A 24,937-nucleotide genomic window follows, 5' to 3' on the forward strand; every position below is an offset into this window, starting at 1 on the left:
AGACTAGGACAATAGCTGTGAGAGTGGTGGGAAGTGGTTGGATCGTGACTGTATTTTAATAGCAGAATTGACAGGATTTGCTGATAGACTGCACATGGGGTGGGAGAGGGTCAAGATGACTTCAAGGTTCTCATCTGGCACAACTCAGCGGCTGCTGGTGCCATTTACTGAGATGGGGAACATTGGGGTGGGATAGATCTGGGAGGGAAAACCCAGAGTTCAGTGTCGAATGTGGTAGCGTTAGGGTTAAGGTTGTCGGGGCTAGAGATGTGTATGAAACATCCCAGTGGAGACACTGAATGGAAATGTACAAGTCTGAAGCTTAGTGGAAAGGTTAGGGCTAGGGATATAAATTTGGGAGTTGTTACAATACAGATGGTGTTTAAAGCCATGAGACCCAAGGAGATCACTCAGGAGTGAGGATAAAGAGAGATGGGAAGAAGTCTGAGGACTGAGTCCTAGAACACCCTGCATTTTAGAGGGGGGACATGTGTAAGAGCCAGCAAAGAAGACAGAATTGTGCTTGGAGAGGCAGGAGGAAGCCCAGGAGAGGGTGAGGTCCTGGAAGGCAAGGAAAGAGAGGGCCCCAGGTGGGTTGAATGCTGCTGAGAGGTCAAGTAGGATGAGGGCTGAGAAGTAGCCATTGGATTTGGCAAGGAGACCTTGGCACGCATGGTTTTAGAGGAGGATGAAGGCAAAAGCCTGGCTTGACTGAGTCAAGAGCAGGAGATGAGAAAGTGGAGACAGCATGCAGGGGCAGCCCTGCCAAGGACTTTGCTATAAAGGGGAACAGAGAAATGGAGGAGAAGCAGGAGGGCAATAATCCGATAGAGAGAGGAAAAATCTGATGATACAGAAGAGAGATGAATTGCAAGAGTCAAGTCTTTGAGTTGGAAAGCGGGAGTGGGATTTTGAGCACTGATACCTTTAGGCCGATGCAGGGACAGTTCATCTTAACGAGAGAAATGGCAGGGACTGTGAATAGGCTGGCACATTTGGTGGTGGGTGCCACAGGTTCAGTCTCCTGCAGGGAGAAGAAAAAAATTCCTTACTAATTACTCGTATTTTCTCAGAGAAACAAGAGGCACCGTCATCAGCCTCATGTGAGCATGGGAAGGAGGGATGGAGTTTGCGGAGAGGGAAAGTGTGGTATGGTCATCTGTGGGAGTGGAAGAGAGTGAGAGGGCTGGAAGGGTGCAGCAGGACTGCAGGCTGGCACCAGGGTCCCTAGGGCTTGTAGTTGGTAGAAAGTGCATCAGTGACCAGGGCTGTGTGCAGCTGCTCCAGGCAGGTGTGGAAGAAGCAGACTTGAGCTTGCCCAGCCTGGGGTGCTGCCCAGAGTGAGCCCAAAGCCCAAGGGAGATCAGAGATGGGGCTGTTTGCAAAGGAGGAAGTATAACAGTAGCCCACAAAATCTGAGCTGGTTAAGAAAGGAGAGAGAGCAAAAATGGGGAGCCCAGCCTGGCAGCCTGGGTACACATCTCAGCTCAACCCACACTAGCTGAATCCATTTGGGCCCCTTAGTTGACCTCTCTGTGCCTCAGTTTCCTTATCTATAGAATGGTGATAAGAATAATGCTACTTCCTAGGGCTGTTGTGAGAATTGAACAAGTGAACGAACACTTGTTCAATTTTGAACACTGTTCTAAACAGTGCCTGGCATGGGGTAAGTGTTGCAGCAGTGCTGTTATTTTCATCATCACCATTGTTCTCAGGCTCCGTTGATTGGAGCTGCTGAAGGGAGGCAATTTAAGGAAGTGAGCCGGACAGATAGGAGGTGGTGGTGGTGATCAGGTGCGATGCTTGAAACTGAGGCTTCGGAGGCAACACAGTTACTGGTAATGACAAGGTCTAAGGCTTGACAGTGGGTGGCAGAAGTATAACGTAGGGAAAGAGATGAGCGGTCAAGGAGCCGAGAGGGAAGGAGTTGGGTGGACTAAGATCATTTGTGGAAGAATGATGGAGAGAAAGGCTGAAGGGCAGGAGCTGACATCATCAGTGACCAAGAGGCGGCTAGCAGGCTGAGACCGCAGCAAGGAAAGGAGAGTGTGATGGCATCTTCTTCAAGGGAGCTGGGGATGTTTGGGGTGGAAAAAAGAACAGTGGTCTGGGAGGGAATATGGGAAGTTTTTTTTTTTTTTTTTTTTTTTTTTTTTTTTTGAGATGGAGTTTCGCTGTTGTCACCCAGGCTGGATTGCAATGTTGCAATCTTGGCTCACTGCAACCTCTGCCTTCCAGGTTGAAATGATTCTCCTGTCTCAGCTTCTCGAGTAGCTGAGATTACGGGCACACACCACCACGCCTGGCTTACTTTTGTATTTTTAGTAGAGACAGAGTTTCGCCGTGTTGGCCAGGCTGGTCTCAAACTCCTGACCTCAGGTGATCCACCCGCCTTGGCCTCACAAAGTGCTGGGATTAGAGGTGTGAGCCACCGCGCCCAGCCTGGAAGTTTGTATTTATTAATTTTTGGTTGTCTTCATCTGTGTATGTGACTTTAACCCCTAAATACTTCAGTGTACGTTTCTTTTTTTTTTTTTTTGAGACAGTCTTGCTCCATCACCCAGGCTGGAGTGCAGTGGTGTGATCTCGGCTCACTGCAACCTCCGCCTCCTGAATTCAAGCAATTCTTGTGCCTCACCCTCCCAAGTAGCTGGGATTAGAGGCATGCCACCATGCCCAGTTAATTTTTGTATTTTTAGTACAGATGGGGTTTCACCATATTGGCCGGGCTGGTCTTGAGCTCCTGGCCTCAGTTGATCCACCTGTCTCAGCCTCCCAAATTGCTGAGATTACAGGTGTGAGCCACCATAACCGGCCTCAGTGTATATTTCTGATGCAGTTTGGTTCTGTATCCCCCCGCCAATCTCATCTCAAATTGTAATCCCCACGTGTTGAGGGCAGGACCTCGTGGGAGGCGATTGGATCATGGGGGTGGTTTCCCCCATGCTGTTTTTGTGACAGTGAGTGGGTTTTCAGGAGAGCTGATGGTTTGAAAGTGTGGCACCTCCTCTCTCTCTTTCTCTCTCTCTCTCACCTGCCACCACGTAAGATGTGCCTTGCTTCCCCTTCACCTTCCACCATGATTGTAAGTTTCCTGAGGCCTCCCCAGCCATGCCAAACTGTGAGTCAATTAAGCCTCTTTTGTTTATAAATTACGCAGTCTCAGGAAGTATCTTTATAGCAGTGTGAAAACAGACTAATACAATTTCCTGAAACATGGGGACATTCTCTTACATAACCATTGTTCAGTTAACAAAAATGAGAAATTGACATTGATATATTATGATTACCTTATTCTCATTTCACCAATTTTCTCAATAATATCCTTTCTAGAAAAAAATATGTATTTTCTGTGGTCGAGGATTACATCTTGCATTTAGTTCTCATGTCTTATTAAATTCCATCAATCTGGAACAGTTTCTTCATCTTTCTTTATCTTTCGTGACCTTGACAAGTTTTGAAGTTTTGAGCCAGTTATTTTGTAGAATGTGGGTTTGTCTGCTGTTGCTCATGATTAGATTGTGGGTATGCATTTTTGGTAGGAATTCCCTAAGAGCCGTGTGTGCCCTTCTTAGTATATCATAACAGAAGACATGCTATCAATTTGCCCCATTACTAGGTGTGTTAACTGTGATCACTGGGTTAAGATGGTACCTGCCAGGATCTTCCACTGCAAAGTTACTATTTTCCCCTTTGTAATTAATAAACATCTTGTGAGGAGATAATTTCCTATAGAAATCCTGTTTATCATCCAACTTTCACCCACTGATTTTAGTGTTCATTGATTCTTCCCTGAATAAATTAGTAGTATAATAATTGCCAATGGTGGTTTTCTAATTCCATCTTCCCTTCAATAGTTGGCATTCTTCTGTAAGGAAAAGCTTTCGCTTCTCTGTTCATCCACTCATCTATGTATTTGTTCATATCACCATGGGCTCCTGGATTCTGGTTTGCACACTCCCATTTTCTGCCTTTTCTCTCTTTTTAATATAAGGATTAATGAGAACTCCCTGATTCCCAGGAAGAAATTGTCACCAGAGCTTTCTTAGGCAGAATGAAGAGAATTCAGTGTAAGAACCATAAAGGTATATCTTTGTAGTATGGACAATTTTAAAAAACAAACAAACAAAAAGAACCTCCAAGGGCAGGAGGTACTGCCAGACTCAGGAGGGCACTGGAACTGGCTATAAGAAGCCGCTGAGATCCCAGGTAGTCTGTGCTCTCCATCTTTTGGCTCTGTTTCTCTCTACATCTAACATCTCTGTACACCAGCTTTCTCTTTAGCGAAAAACGTGTCCCCTCCACCCACCCATCCACCTCCACTTGTTCCTGCATTTCTATGTCCCAGATCCTGTAGAAAACAACTCTTTTCTCTCAGTTAGTCTCAATTCTGTAGTCCAGGGAGAGAGAATCTGATCAGTCCCCTGGGTCATTTTTCCACTCTGGTCCAACCAGCTTGCAGCTGGCATGGGAGATAGTTCACACAGTAAAAACATGGCTGTCAAGAAGAGGGGTAAATTTCAGAGGCAGAACACTCCCTGTGAGCCCGAACCTCTTCCTGCTTTGTTGCAGTCTTCATAACGATTGCTTTAAAAGACTGCATTGATATAACAGCTTCTCCTCTCTTCTCTGCAGCTTTGACTTGCTAGCTTAACTGGTCTAGAGGAGGGCTTAGCACTGATTTTGAGTGTTCATTTTCCTCAAAACTTCAATTCAGCCTGGGTTTCTTCAGCAGGAGGGCTCTGGGGAACCAGAGCCAGGGACCAGAGTCATTTCAGGGCAGGCAGCTCAAGAAATGAATATTCCAGGCCAAGAATCCCCAAGTGTTCTTCCTGAACTCCTTCCTGGTGGAGCTCAAAGAGATGAAAAACGCAAGCCTGCTTTTCAGTTCTTATCAGGGAACTGCATAGACTTTCCTCTTTATGTATGACTGAGGGCTTTTTACCATCATTTGTTCACTTCACAAATATTTATTTGATATTTACTGTATACCAGGCACTCTTGTGGCAGTGGAAAATACAACTCTCATGGAACGTCTGTTCCAGAAGGAAAGACTGCCAATAAGCCATAAAATAGGCAAAAGATATAGCATGTTAGAGAGTGGTAAGTACCACAGAGAAAAATAAAATGGAGAAAGGAAACATGAAGAGTTGGGGAGAGAGGATAACTGTTGGAGAGGGTGGCCAGGGGCAGCTTCATCTCATCAAGGAGGTGATTTTTTGAGTAGAGACCTGAAGGTAGTGAGTGCACAAGCCACATGGGTACCTGAGAACAGCGGCAGAACAATGGCAGGGCACTGGAAGGGCTGTTTACCACCCACGCTGTTTAGAATTGTCAGCACATGGTGATAAAAAAAAAAAAATAGGCTGGGTGCGGTGGCTCATGCCTGTAATCCCAGCACTTTGGGAGGCCAAGGCAGATGGATCACTTGAGGTCAGGAGTTAGAGACTAGCCTGGGGAACATGGTGAAGCTCCGTCTCTACCAAAAATACAAAAATTAGCCGGGCATGGTGGTGGGCGCCCGTAATCCCAGCTACTTGGGAGGCTGAAGCAGGAGAATCGCTTGAACCCAGCGGGTGGAGGTTGCAGTGGGCCAAGATCGTGCCACTGCACTCCAGCCTGGCGACAGAGTGAGACTCTATCTCAAAAACAAACAAATAAATAAATAAAAATAAAAAGCAGACAGACTTTTTAGTTGGCTTTAGAATTGTTAGACACCCTCTACAGACAAGGCACCCCTGATTGCTTGCACCCAGGGTGGACTACTCCCTCCATCCTGCCCTTGTTACACCCTGGCTGGGGGTCAGCATTTCAGGCAGCTGAATGACCCAAAGTGGGAACACGCTAGTGGGTTTGAGGATGAGAGAAGAGCAAATGGAGGAGTGCAATAGGAGGTGATGCCCAAGAGGTCAGACAAGAGTGGCTCCTGCAGGGTCATGGCAAGAACATGGACCTTGACTTTAAGTGACATGGGAGCCGCTGGAGGCTTCTGAGCAGAGGAGTAACATGATCTGACTTGCATTTTATTTTATTTATTTATTTGACGCAGAGTCTCACTCTGTTGCCCAAGCTGGAGTACAGTGGCACCATCTCAGCTCACTACAGCCTCCGCCTCCCAGGTTCCAGTGAATCTCCTGCCTCAGCCTCCCAGGTAGATGGGATTACAAGCAAGCGTCATCACGCCCAGCTAATTTTTGTATTTTTAGTAGAGACAGGGTTTTGCCATGTTGGCCAGGCTGGTATCGAACTCCTGACCTCAGGTGATCCACCCACCTCAGCCTCCCAAAGTGCTGGGATTACAGGCGTGAGCCACCACGCCCAGCCTGACTTGCATTTTAACAGGGTCACTCTGCCTGCTGTGTGGAGAACAGTCCACAGGAAGACAAGGGTGGAAATGGGGAGACCAGTTAGGAGGTTATTGTAACAATTTGGGGTAGTGGTGATGGTGGCTTAAACCAAGATGTGGTCAGTGGGAAATGGTGCTAAAAATCCTGCCAATTCTGGGTATTTTTAGAAAGCACAGCTGACAGCTTTCTCCAGTAGCCCACTAAGTAAGTTATTAAGCATTACTAAAATGTAATAGTTATGATGCAAAATTAGAATATATTTAGAATTTACTGAAGACCTTAGTTTGGTATTATAAGAAGTCTGGCTGCTTCATGTTGTAAAATTTATGTCACTCATCACTCCCTGCAGAGTTAAAATTCCGCTGAGAAGTAGGAATCAGTGAGGTGCATGTCCATGTGGGTTTTTGCCACACCTAAGTGAACCTTGGTCAAAAGCATATAAGAGCTACTGATAGGCTGGGTGTGGTGGCTCATGCCTGTAATCCCAGCACTTTGGGAGGGAATGATCTCTTGAGCCCAGGAGTTCGAGACCAGCCTGAGCAACATAGCGAGATTCCATCTTTACACAAAATTTAAAAATTGGCCAGACATGGTTGTGCACTCCTGTAATCCTAGCTACTCAGGAGGTTGAGGTGGAAGGATTGCTTGAGTCTGGGAGTTAGAGACTACAGTGAGCTGTGACCACACCACTGCACTCCAGCTTGAGCAATGGAGCAAGACTGTCTCAAAAAAAAAAAAAGGCCAGGCGCAGTGGCTCATGCCTGTAATCCCAACACTTTGGGAGGCCGAGGCGGGTGGATCGCCTGAGGTCAGGAGTTTGAGACCAGCCTGGCAAACACGGTGAAACCCCGTCTCTACTAAAAATACAAAATTAGCCCAGCGTAGTGGCGCATGCCTGTAATCCCAGCTACTAGAGAAGCTGAGGCAGGAGAATCGCGTGAACCTGGGAGGCAAAGTTTCCAGTGAGCTGAGATCGTGCCATTGCACTCCAGCCTGGGCAAAGCCTGCTGGTTTGGGCTGGGTAAGCTCTGAACACCAGTCTCATGGCTTCAAGTCACACCTCCTAAGTGAAGCTCTGAACTTTCTCCAAGGACTATCAGGGCTTGCCTGTGGGCAGAGGATACCGACACTCACTGCTCTTACTGGGTTTTATTGCAGACAGACTACCACATGAACCTGATGCACATCCATGTGTTCGCAGCCTATTTTGGGCTGAATGTGGCCCGGTGCCTGCCAAAGCCTCTACCCCAGGGAACGAAGGATAAAGAACAGATAGCAACGAGATCCAGTTTGTCTGCCATGCTGGGTAAGGACAAGGTGGGGTGAGTGGTCTCATACTTGGGCTGAGTAGAATGGCTCAGAAAAGGCTCTGGCTGAAAAATCTCCCTCCTTTGCCGACTTCCCCTGGGTGTCTGAAGCCCTTCCATCATGATTCATTTCTTTGAGTAGTGTTTGTTAAATTCATACCTTTGAATTAAACGTTTCCTTTTAGGGACCTCTCTTCATTAATATCCACTAGAAAGGAGAGACTCATTATGTGTGAGTTTCAATAAGTTTATCCAATCCCTTTGTTTTCAACTGAAAAGAGGGAAATGGACAAGTGAAGAAAGTAGGGCCCAGGAGTGAAGGAACAAGGGTGGGAATAGTAATAATGTTGTACTTTGAAAATCTACTGTGAAAATGATGACTTTAGACTGCTGGGAGAGGCTAATAGAAAATCGGGCAGTGAGCTTGATAGTAGGCAAAGGACTATCAGGCCACGGGGTCAAGTTAAAGTAGCACATTAATTAAAAAAAATAATAATAAGCGTTTGGGCCAGGCGCGGTGGCTCAAGCCTGTAATCCCAGCACTTTGGGAGGCCAAGGTGGGTGGATCACCTGAGGTCAGGAGTTCGAGACCAGCCTGGCCAACAGGGCGAAACCCCATCTCTACTAAAAATACAAACAAGTTAGCTGGGCGTGATGGTGCACGCCTATAATCCCAGCTACTTGGGAGGCTGAGGCAGGAGAATCTCTTGAATCCAGGTGGCGGAGGTTGCAGTGAGCCAAGATCGCGCCACTGCACTCCAGCCTGGGCAACAGAGCAAGACTCCATCTCAATTAAAAAGAAAAATAAAAAAATAAAAATAAGCATCTGACCATCACAGAGCAGGTTCAGGAGGCCTGGGGTATGCAGATTTCAACCCTCTTGGCCTTTGTTTCCTTGTCTGTAAAATGTGGTTAGCTGGTATCAGCTTGAGAGCTCGGAGGGGAGACGTGACTTCCCCATCTAACTCTAAGTGACAAGGCTGAGACTCTCCAGCCCTAGGATTCTCATCCAAAACCCCTCGAGGCTCAGGCCTTTGGAGCAGGAGTGTGGTTCTAGCCAACCACCCTCTCTGGCCCCCAGGCACCCTCTTCTTGTGGATGTTCTGGCCAAGTTTCAACTCTGCTCTGCTGAGAAGTCCAATCGAAAGGAAGAATGCTGTGTTCAACACCTACTATGCTCTAGCAGTCAGCGCGGTGACAGCCATGTCAGTGTCATCCTTGGCTCACCCCCAAGGGAAGATCAACATGGTGAGCAGGGCGCTGTCCTTGGGCAGCACTTGGGTCTAACAGGACTAACACACATATTTATGCCCCTCCCCACCCCAGGGCCAGCGTGGGTTGGGAGAGGGCATGCCGGGTGGTGGAGCTGTGCCTGCCTCTGCAGTGGAGCTCTAGGAAGAATGCTGGGTGGTCACAGTGGGCCTGGGACTCAGGAGACTGTCCAGTGATCAAAGGCTTTCTGGGGGGAGTGATTAAATCCATCCATGCTAACATGAAACAGATCTGAGTTTGAATCCCATTTCTGCTAGTTGCTAAAGTCAGTCACCATGAGCGAGAGTCAGCAGCAACAGACTAGACTAGAATTAGCCAGCCTCTCTCTTCCCCCCAACAAATTTCAAGAATGGAACCATCAGAATCAGAAGTAGAGAAGTATGTGACACTAGCCATGTGGCCCTGGTCAAGCCACTTCAATGTTTTGAGTCTCAGTGGCCTCATCTGTAAAGTGGGAATTAAGAGATGGTGCGTGTAAAGTGCTTAACGGGGAGTAAATGGTAGGCAAACATTAGCTGCTGCTATTAGTACAGAGAGACGATGGTGTGTGTGAGTCTTGTGGGCAGAGATGGGTGAGAGGGGAGAAAAAACAAGTTATTGTGATGATGGGGGCAGGGGGTCCAGCTGGTGGTGTTGGAGGGAAGTCTGGACAGACCAGTGGTGGGGCTGGGGTGGGAGGCACTGGGGGGGCTGGAGTGGAAAGAATGTGGCCACAGATGACAGCTTCACAGCAGAATTCAGTGCTAAGAGGAAGTGAGTGGCCATGAGTTCCATGGTGACAGAAAGTCTAAGACACCCAGCAAGTCAGGAGTGGGTGTCAGCTCAGGGAAGCCCAGAGGCTAATCCTAGATGAGAGCTGAGGGTGTCAGATAAGAGCAAGGCAAGGCTCCGGTTCTGGAGCAGTGAAGGACATAGCAGAGCTATGGCCCAGGAACAAGGCCCAGCTTATTGGAACTGGGCCCAGTTACACAGGGTGGCACAGGCACCAAGTAGCCAATAATAATAATAAAAACAATAACAATGATTTGTGTCTACTGGGCATTTATTCATGTTCTATGTCAGACACTGGGCTAAGAGCTTTATATGTGGGAACTCATTTAATCCTTACAATAACCTTATGAAGAAGGTACATCCAAAACCCCATTCTTCTAGGCCAGGTGCAGTGGTTCACACCTGTAATCCCAATATTTTGAGAGGCTGAGGCAAGAGGATTGGTTGAGGCCAGGAGTTCAAGACCAGCCCAGGCAACATAGCGAGACCCTGTCTCTAAAAAATAAAACAAAAATCCATTCTTCCCGCTGCCCAGGGACACACCACTAATGAGTGTGATGGGTGGCTAGGATGCAGAGCACCTGGACTTCCCAGCTCATTCCCTAAATGCTGCACAATCAGGGTAACTGTGCCCTGAGCCTAAGAGGCAGTAGTGAGCTGGCCCATCATATCCACTGATGAAGGACACGTAGCCCCAACACAAGGGAGAGGTGGTTTCAGGATCAGCAAAGCAGGGAGGATGTTACAGGGTTGCCTTGTTCCCAGCGTGCTGGTCACTTGCAGCAAGATGGTGTTCTCTTTCTACCTTGCTTCCTTTACCCACAAGCTATTTCTTTGCAGACTTATATGCACAATGCGGTGTTGGCAGGAGGCGTGGCTGTGGGTATCTCGTGTCACCTGATCCGTTCTCCATGGCTTGCCATGGTGCTGGGTCTTGTGGCTGGGCTGATCTCCATCGGGGGAGCCAAGAGCCCGCCGGTAAGAAACTAGACAACTAGACAACTAGACAACTAACCCCCTCCGCTTTGGCTGAAGGCCAGCAAGACGCTGGGCCACTGTGCAGTGCACAGCTGCATTAGGCAGGTGTTGGCGCATTCTCTTATTGGCTTCAACGCCTAGTGAGGGATCCATCCTGGCTCGGTGGTGCATTTGTTAAGATGCTGGGGAGCAGGTGACAGAACCCATTTGAGCTTGCTTGGGCATTGGGGAGAATTTGTTATCAGGCTACTGGGGTGTCACAGAACTCAAGGACAGGGACTGGAGTGTTGTGGGGAGCCCAGAAGCCCCTGTTTTACTTCTTTCTTTGCTTTTCCTGAATATCTGCTTTATTCTTACTCTATAGACCTGCTTCTTCCTCTTTCACCCCACATTGTGGGGTGTAGTCTTTTGCTTTAAGAAAGCAACCTGGTGGATGGAATCTCTTGGCCTCAATCCCAAATTCTCTGGAGAAGGGGCTCTTTGGTTTAACTTGGATAATGTTGTCTTCAGCTGGGGGTGGGCACATCGTCCATATGTGGCTGCTGCTGGGGAACCACGTGGATGATGTGAGAGGAGCAGCATCAGAAGAGGGAGTGCTGGGCTGATGGTCCAGGTTGTGTCCACTTCTGATTGTTTAATTCTTCTTCTAAGTGGATGGATCTCTCTCCAATACTCAGCAAATCCTGATCATTCCAGAATACTTCATTGTAGCCAATTGGCTATAATATGCTTCTCTAAGAGAAATATTTAGGGACAACAAATCTTCATGGGTTTGAAGACTTGATGGAGGAAAAAGGAGTAGATTTTCGAAGGCTGGATTTGGATGAACAGTGGCTATTCAGGGAGTCCATTTCAACCTAAAATTAGGAAAAACTGGCCAGGCGCGGTGGCTCACGTGCTTTGGGAGGCCGAGGCGGGCAGATCGCCTGAGGTCAGGAGTTCAAGACCAGCCTGGCCAACATGGTGAAACCCATCTCTACTAAATGTACAAAAATTAGCCAGGCTTGGTGGCGGGCACCTGTCATCTTAGCTACTCAGGAGGCTGAGATGCAAGAATCACTTGAACCTGCGAGACAGAGGTTGCAGTGAGCCGAAATTGCGCCACTGCACTCCAGCCTGGGCAACAGAGCAAGACTCTGTCTCAAAAAAAAAAAAGTGGTTTATATACACAGTGGAATATTATTTAGCCATAAAAATGATGAAATCCTGTCATTTGCAGCAACATGGATGGAACTGGAGGTCATTAAAAAATAAAATAAAATGAATAAGGAAAAACGTATCAATAATTTGATTTGACCAAAACCAGGGCAAATCTGATTTTCATCTTTGCAAGAGGAACAAATTTCTTTTATCTCCTCTGGCTTTGAAACCCTGAAATGAAAGGAGGAAGGGCAGAAAAAAGAACACATAGCAAGTTATCATCAGGCTCAGCGCCCATCGCGTTCCCTGAGCCTGTTTCCTTGACTTCATCACTGGCAGGACTATTCAAAAATGATTCACTCATTCATTCCTATATTCATTCATTCATCATTCCTTCATTCAACACATACATTTTAACACTCATCTTGCTTTTCAAGCTATAGTTTAGTGAGGGAAATGGATAAACACAATACAGTGTGAGAACAGCTACAGGGCACATCTAAGCTAGCCTGGGATGGGTCTGGAAATGCTTCCTGGAGCAGAGGAAACAGTTGACAGCCAAGTGTTGACAGATAAGTAATATTAGCCAGGCAGAGACATGGGGAATGTATTCCAGGCAGAAGGAACAGTGTGTATGAAAGCTTATTGGTAAGAAGAGTGTGTGGCCCAACCAGGAAACAGACATACTAAAGGCATAGGGTCCACCCAGGAGCGTGGTGGACCCAGATCCCTGAAAGATGGGAGGTGCTCAGGCACACTTCCTGGGCTAGTTGAGGAGTCTGGATTTTTATTCTTTTTTTTTTTTTTTTTTTTTTTGAGACAAAGTCTCATTCTGTCACCCAGGCTGGAGTGCAATCTCAGCTCACTGCAACCTCCACCTCCCAGGTTCAAGTGGTTCTCCTACCTCAGTCTCCTGGGTAGCTGGGATTACAGGTGCCCACCACCACGCCCGGCTAATTTTCGTGTGTGTGTGTTTTTTGTTTGTTGTTGTTGTTGTTGTTGTTGTTGAGATGGTGTCTCGCTCTGTCACCCAGGCTGGAGTGCAGTGGCACGATCTCGGCTTACTGCAAGCTCCGCCTCCTGGGTTCACACCATTCTCCTGCCTCAGCCTCCTGAGTAGCTGGGACTACAGGCGCCGCCCACCACCACACCCAGCTAATTTTTTGTGTTTTTAGTAGAGACGGGGTTTCGCCATGTTGACCATGCTGGTCTTGAGCTCCCAACTTCAGGTGATCTGCCCACGTCGGCCTCCCAAAGTGCTGGGATTACAGGCGTGAGCCACCGCGTCTGACCTGGATTTTTATTCTGAAGACTAATGGGGATCCTAAGGAAGGAACCAGCCTGATTGAATTTGCATATGTGTCCACATCTGCTGGCTCATGGCTGTGTGGGAGGCTGAGTGATGGGGAGGAAGGATTACTGAGTAGGGATCTGGAGGTGTGGCCTCATGCTTTGTTTCTAACCAGCTGTTGTCTTTGGGATGGACAACACAGCTTGAATTTGGGCTAGACCAGTGGGTCTTGGTCACCCCCCAGGGGACATCTGACAATGTCTGGAGGCGTTCTTGGTTGACACAGTGGGGTGAGGGCTGCTACTGGCAGCTCGTGGGGAGAGACCAGGGATGCTGCTTAACATCCTACAGTGTACAGGGTAGCCCCCACCACAAGGAATTATCAGCTGAAATTGTGAATAGTGCCTACACTAGACCCTTGCTACTCAAAGTGTGGTCCGTGGACCAGCAGCATTGGCTTCACCTGGGACCTTGTTAGAGATGCTCTTAGACCCCACGCCACATCCACTAAAGCCAACTCTTCATTTCAACAAACTCCCCGATGATGTGAGTGCACATTCAAGTCTGAGAAGGGCTTCTTTGAGGGGAGCCTTAGTGCCCATCCCCCTTTGGTGGCCCCAGATACCAAGGGTGTGTGAAAGGGGTGGGTAGGGAATATGGGTCTCACCTGCCAATCTGCTTATAATAACACTTGTCCACAGGGGATTCACGACAGCTACGGCGTGGACTACACCTTCGGCTTGCCGGGTCTGCTTGGAGAGATCACCTACATTGTGCTGGTGGTGCTTCGTACTGTCTGGGCCGACTATTACATGTGGGTCACTGGGCTTACCCCCATCCCCTTAACACTCCCCTCCAACTCAGGAAGAAATGTGTGCAGAGTCCTTAGCTGGGGTGTGTGCATTCAGGGCCAGGTGCTCAGTAGGCTTCAGTGAATATTTGTGGGCTGATTTATTCAGAAATTCTGTCCAGCCCCTACCGTGGATGGATTTATCACCTCTCCAGGCCACCTCTTCTTTCCAAATAGGGCAGCCTAGGTGTAGGACAAAGACGCGAAATCTTTTGTGACCCCACAAACACAGAGCAGGTCAAATAGGCCCAAGCCAATTGAGACTGTGGTTCAGGTCATGATGCAGAGCTTTGCTGTGGACCTGCTCCCACTGTGTACTAGCTGGGCATGCGGTTTAACCTTTCTCGGCCTCAGTTGCCCCATTGTAAATGGAGATAATGATACTATCTCCCCTCACAGAGCTGTTGGGATGCTACTGGATTTAATAAGCTAATGCAGGAACATGCTAAGCACAACCCATCCCTGAGGCCCAGAGAGGGGTGGACCTTGGCTGAGGTCTCACTGTGAGGTGGGAATGTGGGCCTCCAGACAAGAGGTAGGTCCTGTGGCCTCTAGACAGTGGACAGCAATGGTCAGTTTGACACACCAGAGCCCTAGCCATTACCTCCTGGATGTTGTTGAATATTTTCTGGATATGGCTTATATAAAATGAAAAAATGAACTGGGCACGATATAGGGATAGATTTTTAGAGATGAACTGATAGCATGATGATAATCATATTCACTGATAACATTTACTACTGTTATTGACTGCTTTAAAAGTGTTGGGCATTGTGCTAAAAACCGTTATATGCATTATCTCCTTGAATTCTCACAACCGCCTACTGAGGTATTCTCAGACTCTAAGAAATGAAATTTAGGAGAAGTTATCTGCCCAAGGTCACTCAGCTGGAACCTGACTGTAAAAATGGCTGAAGCAGGTGATGAGGAGCTGATGTGTTTGGAGGTGTCTCAGAGAAATCATGGAGGTGCTGGGGTTCCTTCCGGTTCTTGGATGCCTTCTACAGAGACAACCGTAGCCCCAAATTATAGGGATAACATATCAGTGGGTGAGACATCCTTGCTTGGGATGAGGAGGGGATGACCTGTGTGAAGCAAGGCACCTCTGTAATGGGTTCCAGTGATGTGTCTGCCACTGTCTTAATAACTGTGCAATTCTAAGCAGAACCTTTCCTCTCTCTGGGCCTGAGAGTTCCCCTCTGTAAGATAAGGACTTGACCTAGCAAGGTCCCACTCAGATGCCTGTAGAGAACAGGCAGGGGAAATTAGAAAAAAAAAGAAAAAAAAAAAGCCAGTGAAGGAAGGAAGCTCTTCAGCTTGCACCCACCATCACAGTGCAGGGACCAAGGCTCAGTGTTGCCAGATCCAATGACTTCTCAAGAGCTCAAAATCTAGAGTTTTGCATGTGCTCTCCCAAGTACTGGCAGAAAATTCAAGATTGTTAGTAACACTGTGTGGCTAAATTCTGCTTGTAGGCTGCCTAGATTCCCAATTCTGTGATTCTGTGGTTCTCTGGAAGCATTGGTTCTCCACAGCACCTGCATCACCTGGAAACTTGTTAGAAATGCAAGCCCTACCGACGGCCCCACCCCACACCTACCCAGTTAGAAATCTGGGGGTGGGATCTATCAGTCCACGTTTTAACAAGCCCCACAAGTGTTCTCTTGCAAGCTCAAGTTTTAGAACCACTGACCTATAGCCAAAAAAGAAAAAGCCAATCAGTGGTTTGCTGGTAAAGGATTAACTTAACAACTGGCTTTCCAAGAAAATAAAGCCTTGATTGGTAGCACTTGCAATTTCTATGGTACAAACGCTTCCCGCATGACTGAGTTCAAGCTATCAAGGAGACATCACTACACATAGACTTGGGAAGAGATGAGAACAATCAGCCCACTGAGCCTGTGGGAACTGGTTCCAGCACATCCCTGCAAGTCAACTCTCATCAGGGTGAGTGAGTTGAGGACCAAGAAGCAGTTATCTTCTTGCCTTTGCAGGACCCAGGCAAAGGGAAGGGCATAGCGACAGTGGTGATCTCTCTTCTGGAAGCCTTTGGTTTGCTGAGAGTAAAAGGTGTGGGCTTCACCAGTCGTGAAGCCAGTCATGCAGCCTTAGTCCTGGTACTCAAACTCTCTAAATCTCAGTTTTCTATCTGTAAAATGGGAAAATAAGACCTATGTCACAGGGTTGCTGTGCAGGTTTAGCAATAGAACATAGCCCCTTTCTTTATGATGACTGATGCTGCATCAGTATGAGGACATCTCTATGTAATGGAAAGATGGAGAGAGGATTAAGCGCAAAGTCACAACACTTAATGGGAACTGTGGATTAGCTACTTGGTGGCATTGGGCAAGTCAGTTGACTTTGCATTAATTCCACAAACAGTATTTCCCAATTTCCTATTCAGATGAGCATATGTGATTGAGTCAGATGCTGTGATCAGAGCCAGGATGGAGCATTTCCCGCAAACTGTGGGATTTTTAAGTGATGGGAAGGCACACTGAAATGGCATTGAATCATGCAGTTGCAGATACTCTTTTTCAATTCTCAGTCCTTTGATTACATCAGGGAGAAAAGAAAGTCCCCACTTGGGCTGAGAATCTCTGCACCCTTCTAGCTCTTGTTAACCACTCTGTTGAATAGCAGAGAAAACCTCAGACTGCCATATCTGGGAGAGATTTTAGCAACATTTTGTCTTCATTATATCTCTTTTTACAGCTACCTCCCATTTCCCTTCTATTTCAAGCTAGTAACACAGTTTTCTTTTAAATTCATTTATTTAAATGTAAAAATAAGTCTATTTGGAGAAAAAAAATTTTTTTAATAGCATCTCTGGAATGCCAGTATGGCTAAATTCATGAATGTTGTCCTCAAATGCTGAAATCTGGGAAGCATCTGGCCAAGCTTTGTGGACAGGCCTGCCTAGTTTGAATCCCAAGAGCCACCCATTCTAAGCCACGAAACATTGGAATTCTTGGTTCACTTCCCTAACCTGAACTTGCCCTCTATGAAGTAGGGACACTAATAGCTCACTCACAGGGCTGCTGTGAGGACATGTGTTGAGCTGAGGGTCGGGCCAGGGGAGACCCTGTGCAGGGTGACTGTTATGATGGTGATGGATTTCTGCTTCATTCATTTCTTTTTCCAGACAGCATCATATAGAATGAGTTGTGGGGTGGCAGTCAGCAGGTTTGGGTTTATCCTCTATTCTGCCACTTATTACTTAAAACAAACAAACAAAAAAAAACCCAACTTATATAGTATAAGCTATATCCAGAAAAGGGCATATATCATACAAGTACCATTTGATAAATCTTCTGATATCCCCACATAACCAACACCCAGAACCTCTTCTTGTCTCATTCCAGGATAACCACTAACCTGCCTTCTAACAGCATCAGTCAGTTTTGGCTGTTTTTGTACATTATATATGTGATGGTTTGAATGTGTCCCCCAAATTTCATGTGCTGGAAACTTAATCCTTCAATTCATATGTTGATGGTATTTGGAGGAAGGGCCTTTGGGAAGTAATTAGGATTAGATAAGGTCATGGGGCGAGGTATGATGGCACTGGTGACTTATAAGAAGAGAAAGAGAAATCTGAGCTGGCATGCTCTTGCCCTCTCACCATGTGATGACTTCTCCATGTTATGATGCAGCAAGAAGGCCCTCACCAGATGGTGGCACCATGCTTTTGGACTTCCCAGCCTCTAGAATTGTGAGCTAAATAAATTTATTTTCTTTATAATCACCCAGTTTGATATTTTGTCATAGCAACAGAATATGGACAAAGAAAGAAAATTAATGCAAGGAGTAGAGTTTTTACTGTAACAGATTCCTGAAAATGTGGAAGTGGCTTTGGAACTGGGTGATGGGAATAGGTTGGAAGAGTTTTGAGGAGCAGGCTAGAAAAAGCCTGTATTGTCAAGAATGGCGCATTAGGCCAGGCACAGTGGCTCAGGCTTATAATCCCAGCACTTTGAGAGGCCGAAGCAGGTGGATCACCTGAGGTCAGGAGTTCGAGACCAGCCTGGCTAACATGGTGAAACGCTGTTTCTACCAAAAATACAAAAAATTAGCTGGGCGTTGTGGCGCATGCCTGTAATCCTAGCTACTCAGGAGGCTGAAGCAGGAGAATCACTTGAACCCAGGAGGCAGAGGTTGCAGTGAGCTGAGATCATGCTATTGCACTCCAGCTTGGGCAACAAGAGCAAAACTCCATCTCGAAAGAAAAAAAAAAAAAAAGAAAAAGAATGGAGCATTAAAAACAGTTCTGCAGTTCTGGTGAGGGCTTAAAAGAAGACCCCAGAACTAGGGAAAGTCTGGAACTTCTTAATGGTCACTTAAGTCGTTGAGATCAGAATGCTGATAGGAATATGGCTGGTAAAGGCCATTCTGATGAGGTCTGAGATGGAACTGAAGAACCACGTGTTGGAAACTGGAGCAAAGGTCATCGTTTTTATAAAGAAGCAAAGATCTTAGCTGAACTTCGTCTGTGCCAGAGTCATTTATGGAAGGCAGAAAATCTGTAGGTCAGCCATGTTGTAGAGAATGAAAGAACATTTTCAGCTGAGAAAACTGAGAGTGTGACCAAGCTACCGATTGGTAAGAAAACTAGTACACATAAATTAGCCAGGTGTGGTGGCGGGTGCCTGTAGTCCCAGCTACTTGGGAGGCTGAGGCAGGAGAATGGCATGAACCCGGGGGGCAGAGCTTGCAGTGAGCCGAGATCACGCCACTGCACTCCAGCCTGGGTGACAGAGCAAGACTCCGTCTCAAAAAAAAAAAAAGAAGAAAGAAAATTAGTACACATAGAACAAAGCCAGAGGCTGTTCATCAGGACAAGAGAGAAAAACTCCAAAGCCATTTCAGCGATCTTCAAGACTGCCCCTCCCATTACTGGCCCAGAGCTCTAAGAGGGCAGAATGGTTTGGAATGACCAGCTGCTGCCCAGGGCTGCCTTGGGTCTCTGCTCCCCACATTTCTGGAGCAGCATTCCTCAGCCATCCCAGCTGTGGCTCAAGTGGCCACAGGTGTGATGTGGAAGGTAAAAGTCATAAACCTTGGCAGCATACACATGGCACTAATTTTGCAGGTGTGCAGAATGCAAAAGCTGAGGGGGCATGCCTTCTTCCACCTACATTTCAAAGGATGCTGTGAACAGCCACCACAGAGAGCCCCTAGTAGAGCAGTGTCTAGTGGAGCTACAAGGGTGAGGCCACTGCCAAGACCCCAGAACGGTAGAGCTATCATAGTGCAATGTCAGTTTGGGAGAACTGCAGGCATGAGACTCCAACCTGTGAGAACTGCAACATGGGCAGAGCCCAGCAAAACCACAGGGGCAGAGCTTCCCGAAGCTTCGGGGGTCCAAATTCCATAGTGTGTCCAGGAAGTGGCACATAGAGTAAAAGATCATTCTGAAGGTTTAAGGTTTAATGTTGTTTTCTATGTTGGGTTTTGTACTTTCTTGGAACCAGTTACCCTTTTTCCCTTGCCTCTTTTTCCTTTTAGAATGGGAATGTCTGTCCTATGCCTGTTCCACCGTTGTATTTTGGAAGTTGATAACTTGTTTTGACTTTACAGGCTTACAACCAGAGGGAATCTCCCATAGAATGAATTGTACCTTAAGTCTCACCCACATCTGATTTAGATGAGACCATGGACTTTGGACTTTTGAGTTGGTGCTGGAACAAGTTAAGACTTTGGGGGTTGTCTAAGTGTGGTGTTTCATGCCTGTAATCCGAGTGATTTGGGAGGCCGAGGTGGGAGGATTGTTTGAGCCCAGGAGTTCAAGACCAGCCTGGGCAACATAGTGAGACCTGTCTCTACAAAAAATAAAAAATAAAAAAATTAGCCAGGTATTGTGGCATGTGCCTGTAATTCTAGCTACTCAGGAGGCTGAGTTGAGAGGATCACTTGAGCCCAGGAGTTTGAGGCTACAGTGAGCTATGGTCGTGCCACTGCATTCCAGCCAGGGCAACAGAGTGAGACTCTGTTTCTACAAATAAAATTAAATAAACTTAGCTGGATATGGTGGCACACGTCTGTAGTCCTAGCTACTCAAGAGGCTGAGACAGGAGGATTACTTGAGCCCAGGAGTTTGAGGCTACAGTGAGCTCTGATCATGCCACTGCATTCCAGCCTGGATGACAGAGCAAAATCCCATCTCTAAAAAAAAAAAAAAGACTTTGGTGCTATTGGGATGAATTTTGCATGTGAGAAGGACATGCATTTTGGGGGCTGGGGCAGAATGCTATGGTTTGAATGCATCCCTCAAATTTCATGTGTTGGAAACTTAATCTCCAAATTCATATGTTGATGAAATTGGAGGTGAGGCCTTTGGGAGGTAACTAGAATTAGATAAAGTCATCAGGGTGGGGCCCCTATGATGAGACTGGTGGCTTACAAGAGGAAGAGAGACCTGAGCTGACATGCTCTTGCCCTCTTGCCATGTGATACCCTCTGCCATGTTATGGCACAGCAAGAAGGTCCTCAACAGATGCCAGCAGCATGCTCTTGGACTTCCCAGCCTCCAGAACCATGAGCTATATATACTTATTTTATAAATTACCCATTCTGTGGTATTCTGTTATAGCAACAGAAAATGAACTGAGATAATGTACATGGAATCATACTGTAAGTCTGTGCTTTTGTATGCTTCTTTTACTCAACATTGCAGTTGTGAGATTCATCCAGGTTGTTAAGCATTGCTGTACCCTTTTTCCACTGGGATATAGTGTTCTGTCATGCTTGGGTCTTAATTTATAAAGGTGACTGAGTGGCATTTTCTTCCAGTATTATTGGAAGGAAAGTTTTGTTGTTCACAGTTCCCCTGTAAACAAGAGGCAGAACATGTCATGCAGGGCCACACAAAACTGTATCATCCAGGGACCAGGCAGCAGAAAGAGAGGGGGAACTGGAACTATGCCTTTATGAAAAAGAGTGGTGGGAGAGTAACTGGGTGACGGCATCCACTAATGGGCAGGAAGTGAAAACACATATGTTAGAATTTATAGCTGAGGGGTTTATAATATGAGTTTCCCATGCCTGAGAAAGCTGACTTGCAAGAAAATGAGATAAACAACTTTGGCCATTAGTGTGGCCCTGTGATAAATGAATGCCAGATAGACAAATAGAGAATCTAAGAAAAGATAGTTGGAACAAGTGTTCCATTGTGTGAATGCAGCAGAATTTATTTATCCATTATTGAGGAGGATTTGGGTAGTTTCCAGTTTGGAGCTATTATGAATATTCTAGTATTGCTCCTATGAACATTCTAGTACTTTTATTTTTGGAGCACACGAATGCATTTCTGTTGATTATATGCCTAGAAGTGAAATTGTTGAATTATACAGTATTCACACAGTCAGCTTTAGTGGCTACTGCTAAACAATTTTCTCTAGTAGTTTGCGCCAATCTAATCACCAGTAGTGTATAGAAGCTCCTTTTACTCAACATTTTACCAACACTTGGTGTTTTCCTTCTTTTTGATTAGTCATTTAACAATCAAACCTATTGTTTAAATTTTGATATCTCCAATAACTAACTAAATGGAGCACTTTTAATATGCTTTTTGGACAGTTGAATATCTTTTCTTGTGAAATGTCTATTCAAGTTAGTTTGCCCATTTTCTATTGTGATGTTCTGTCTTTTTCTTATTGATTTGTAGGAATTCCTTACGTATCCTGGATATGAATCCCACTTTGTGGGTTACCTTTTTCCTTCTTTCTTTCTTTTTGAAACAGTCTCCTTCTGTCACCCAGGCTGGAATGCAGTGGCACTATCTCAGCTCACTACAACCTCTGCCTCCCAGGTTCAAGCAATTTTCATACTTCAGCCTCTTGAGTAGCTTAGATTACAGGCGCATGCCACCATGCCCAGCTAATTTTTGTATAGACAAAATAATTTTTGGTAGAGACAGGGTTTTGCCATGTTGGCCAGGCTGATCTTGAACTCCTGGCCCCAACTTTGGCCCACCTTGGCCTCCCAAAGTGCCAGGATTACAAGTGTGAGCCACCATGCCCAGCCCACCTTTTACTTTCTTAATGGTGTCTTTTGAACAAGAGAGGTTCTTAATGTTAATATAGCCCAATTTATCATTGTTCCCTTTATGTTTAGTTCTTTTGTGTCCTGTTTAAGAATTTTTGCAGCCAGCTCGGTGGCTCACACCTGTAATCCTAGCACTTTGGGAGGCTGAGGCTGGCGGATCACAAGGTCAAGAGATCGAGATCATCCTGGCCAACATGGTGAAACCCTTTCCCTACTAAAAATACAAAAAATTAGCTGGGCGTTGTGGCTCTTGCCTGTAGTCTCAGCTACTCGGGAGGCTGAGATCACGCCACTGCACTCCAGCCTGGCGACACAGCAAGACTCCATCTCAAAAAAAAGAAAATTTTTTTTGCAAGGTCATGCATATGTCCCCTTGAATTTTTTTCTAAAAATCATTTAATATTAGATCAATGAATTGAGTAATTGACTCCATTTTTCAGTCATTCAACAAACATTTCTGTGAAGTTTTGATAACCTGAACTGTGTTTGGAGCTGGGGAGGAAGCAAACTATTGACGATATACAAAGATGGCAAAGATGAGGGCCTGGAGCTTGCCACACGGAAGCGGGGATGGCTGCCTGAATGGTTGGGCAGGTAGTTGTTGACATCTGCACTCACTACATGAGCAGCAGGGTGGCAACTCTTTTTATCTTTTTAATTTATTTTTCTTTTCTTTTTTTTTTTTTTTTTTGAGATGGAGTCTCGCTCTGTCGCCCAGGCTGGAGTGCAGTGGCGTGATCTCAGCTCACTGCAAACTCCACCTTCCGGGTTCACGCCATTCTCCTGCCTCAGCCTCCTGAGTAGCTGGGACTACAGGCGCCTGCCACCACTCTCGGCTAATTTTTTGTATTTTTAGTAGAGATGGGGTTTCACTGTGTTAGCCAGGATGGTCTCCATCTCCTGACCTCGTGATCTGCCCACCTCGGCTTCCCAAAGTATTGGGATTACAGGCGTGAGCCACCACGCCCGGCCTTAATTTATTTTTCTAGTCTGTGGGTAATTCTTTTTAATTCTCTCCACTCTCCCATGATCTTATGAGGTAGGGACTGTCATTATTTCTCCCACTTTATAATGAACAATCAGTAAAGACAGGGAAGATAACCAAATGACATACAAGGTGGGGTCCACCTCATGAGGCTGCAGGCTTGGAGCTTTGCTTTGTCTTAAAAATGAGAACATGAGCTGCCCACCTGTTGAGACAAGAAATAGGAAAGGCTTAAAAAACTGGCTTGTTGTATACAACTATCCGTGGGGCTGCAGTGAAGGGACTGGCAGTGCCCAGGTGCAGGCTGAACCCTGGGACAATCACATTCAGCATCCAAGGGCCCCCGTAATAGCTTAATGTTTGAATTGAACCCCTGGGATTGCCTTGAAGGAGAGAGGTCCTGGAAGTATGTTCAAGGGGTAGGAATGGGCAGGCGAGATGGGTTGAAAGCCAAGCTCTACCCCACCCACCTTGCCCCAAGAGAAATAGAACCTTCATCTTTAATTGCCTAATGAGAAAACTGGGGGCAGGCCAGACGTGGTGGCTCATGTCTGTAATCCCAGCACTTTGGGAGGCCGAGGCAGGCAGATCACTTGAGGTCAGGAGTTCGAGATCAGCCTGGTCAACATGGTGAAACCCCGTCTCTGTTAATAATACAAAAATTATCCAGGTATGGTGGCGCATGCCTGTAGTCCCAGCTACTTGAGGCACAAGAATCGCTTGAACCTGGGGGGCAGAGGTTGCAGTGAGCCGACCACTGCACTCCAGTCTGGACGACAGAGTGAGACTCCATCTCACAAACAACAACAGAAAAAAAAAAAAAAGAGAGAGAAAAAACTGGAGGCTCTGAGAGGTTAAGGGACTTGCCCAGGGTCTTGCAGCTAGTAAGTGACAGAGCTGGGACTTGAGCTTGGGTTTTCTGACTCCTGGTCTGGTTCATTATCCATGAGGTGCTGAGAACTAAAATAAGCCACAGACAATCTTGGAATCTCCTTCGCCTCCCTCCCTCCCACATGTCTGCATGGCTTTTTGGGAAAATGACAGGGGAATGTACCAGCCAGGAAGAGGACCCTAGTTTTCCTCATGGCCCTTCCTGGCAATGGCAGTACTGACACCAACAGTCCTTTTTGTCCCTGATGACCTCTGCTGCCTGATGCCCAAGTGACCACCTCTGCTTTGTCATTTCTAGGATTGGCTTCCAGGTCCTCCTCTGCACTGGGGAACTCGGCTTGGCCATGGCGATAGCTGTCATGTCTGGTCTCCTGACAGGTCAGTGTGAGGCCACCTTTCTTCCACCATTGCCAGGACACAGCACCCACGTCCAGAGTGCACCCTGCCATGTGGCTGGATGTATATGTGCCCCATCTCCTTCCCTGAGGATCACATAATTTCAGAATTGGAAAGGTTCTTAGAGGTCACCTGCTGCTGATGTGGACTGTGAGGCCAGGGCAGGGAAGGGACATCCCTGAGGTTATAAGTAGGGTGAGTGGCAACGTTGTAGACTTTTGAACCCAGGGCTGGTGATCACACTCAGTTTTGCACAGAAGCCCGAGAAAATCCTTACACCCAAAAGCCTACCTTTTATTTCTGAGGACACCCATAATACTATTTTATTCAACACATATTTATTCAATATCCACTATGAGCCAGGCACTGGGGACACAGCAGTGAGCAAAACAAATTCCCTGACCTCATGGAATTGACCTTCTAGTGGGGGAAGGTATTAGCAATAAACAGACAAATAAGTGTCTACTATGTCAGATGGTAAGAAGTGGCTGTGAAGACAGAGCAAACTAGAGAAACATAGAGTCAGTGTGGGATGGGGTGTTCTTTCAGGGGGTGGTCAGGGAGGGCTTATCTGAGTAGTTAGCTTTTAAGCAGAAACCCCAGTGAAGAGGAGGGAGATATGCGATGCATTTAGTTAGGGGAAGAACATTCCATGAAAATAGG

At 46.5% G+C, this 24,937-nt stretch overlaps 1 protein-coding gene across 2 annotated transcripts in view; it reads left to right on the top strand.

The window, feature by feature from the left end:
* Positions 1-24,937, top strand: part of RHCE (Rh blood group CcEe antigens) — a 57,797-nt gene that overhangs the window by 20,057 nt on the left and 12,803 nt on the right. The window contains exons 4-9 of one of the 2 annotated variants that reach the window (XM_054539961.2): positions 7,506-7,653; positions 8,736-8,902; positions 10,538-10,675; positions 13,402-13,419; positions 13,808-13,920; positions 24,177-24,256. In XM_054539961.2, coding sequence (XP_054395936.1) covers positions 7,506-7,653; positions 8,736-8,902; positions 10,538-10,675; positions 13,402-13,419; positions 13,808-13,920; positions 24,177-24,256 — 664 coding nt within the window. The remainder of the gene's footprint in view (positions 1-7,505; positions 7,654-8,735; positions 8,903-10,537; positions 10,676-13,401; positions 13,420-13,807; positions 13,921-24,176; positions 24,257-24,937) is intronic. The other variant, XM_009233577.3, reaches the window with a different exon arrangement.

This window comes from Pongo abelii, chromosome 1 (genome assembly GCF_028885655.2).
Source record: "Pongo abelii isolate AG06213 chromosome 1, NHGRI_mPonAbe1-v2.0_pri, whole genome shotgun sequence".
Taxonomy (NCBI): Eukaryota; Metazoa; Chordata; class Mammalia; order Primates; family Hominidae; genus Pongo; species Pongo abelii.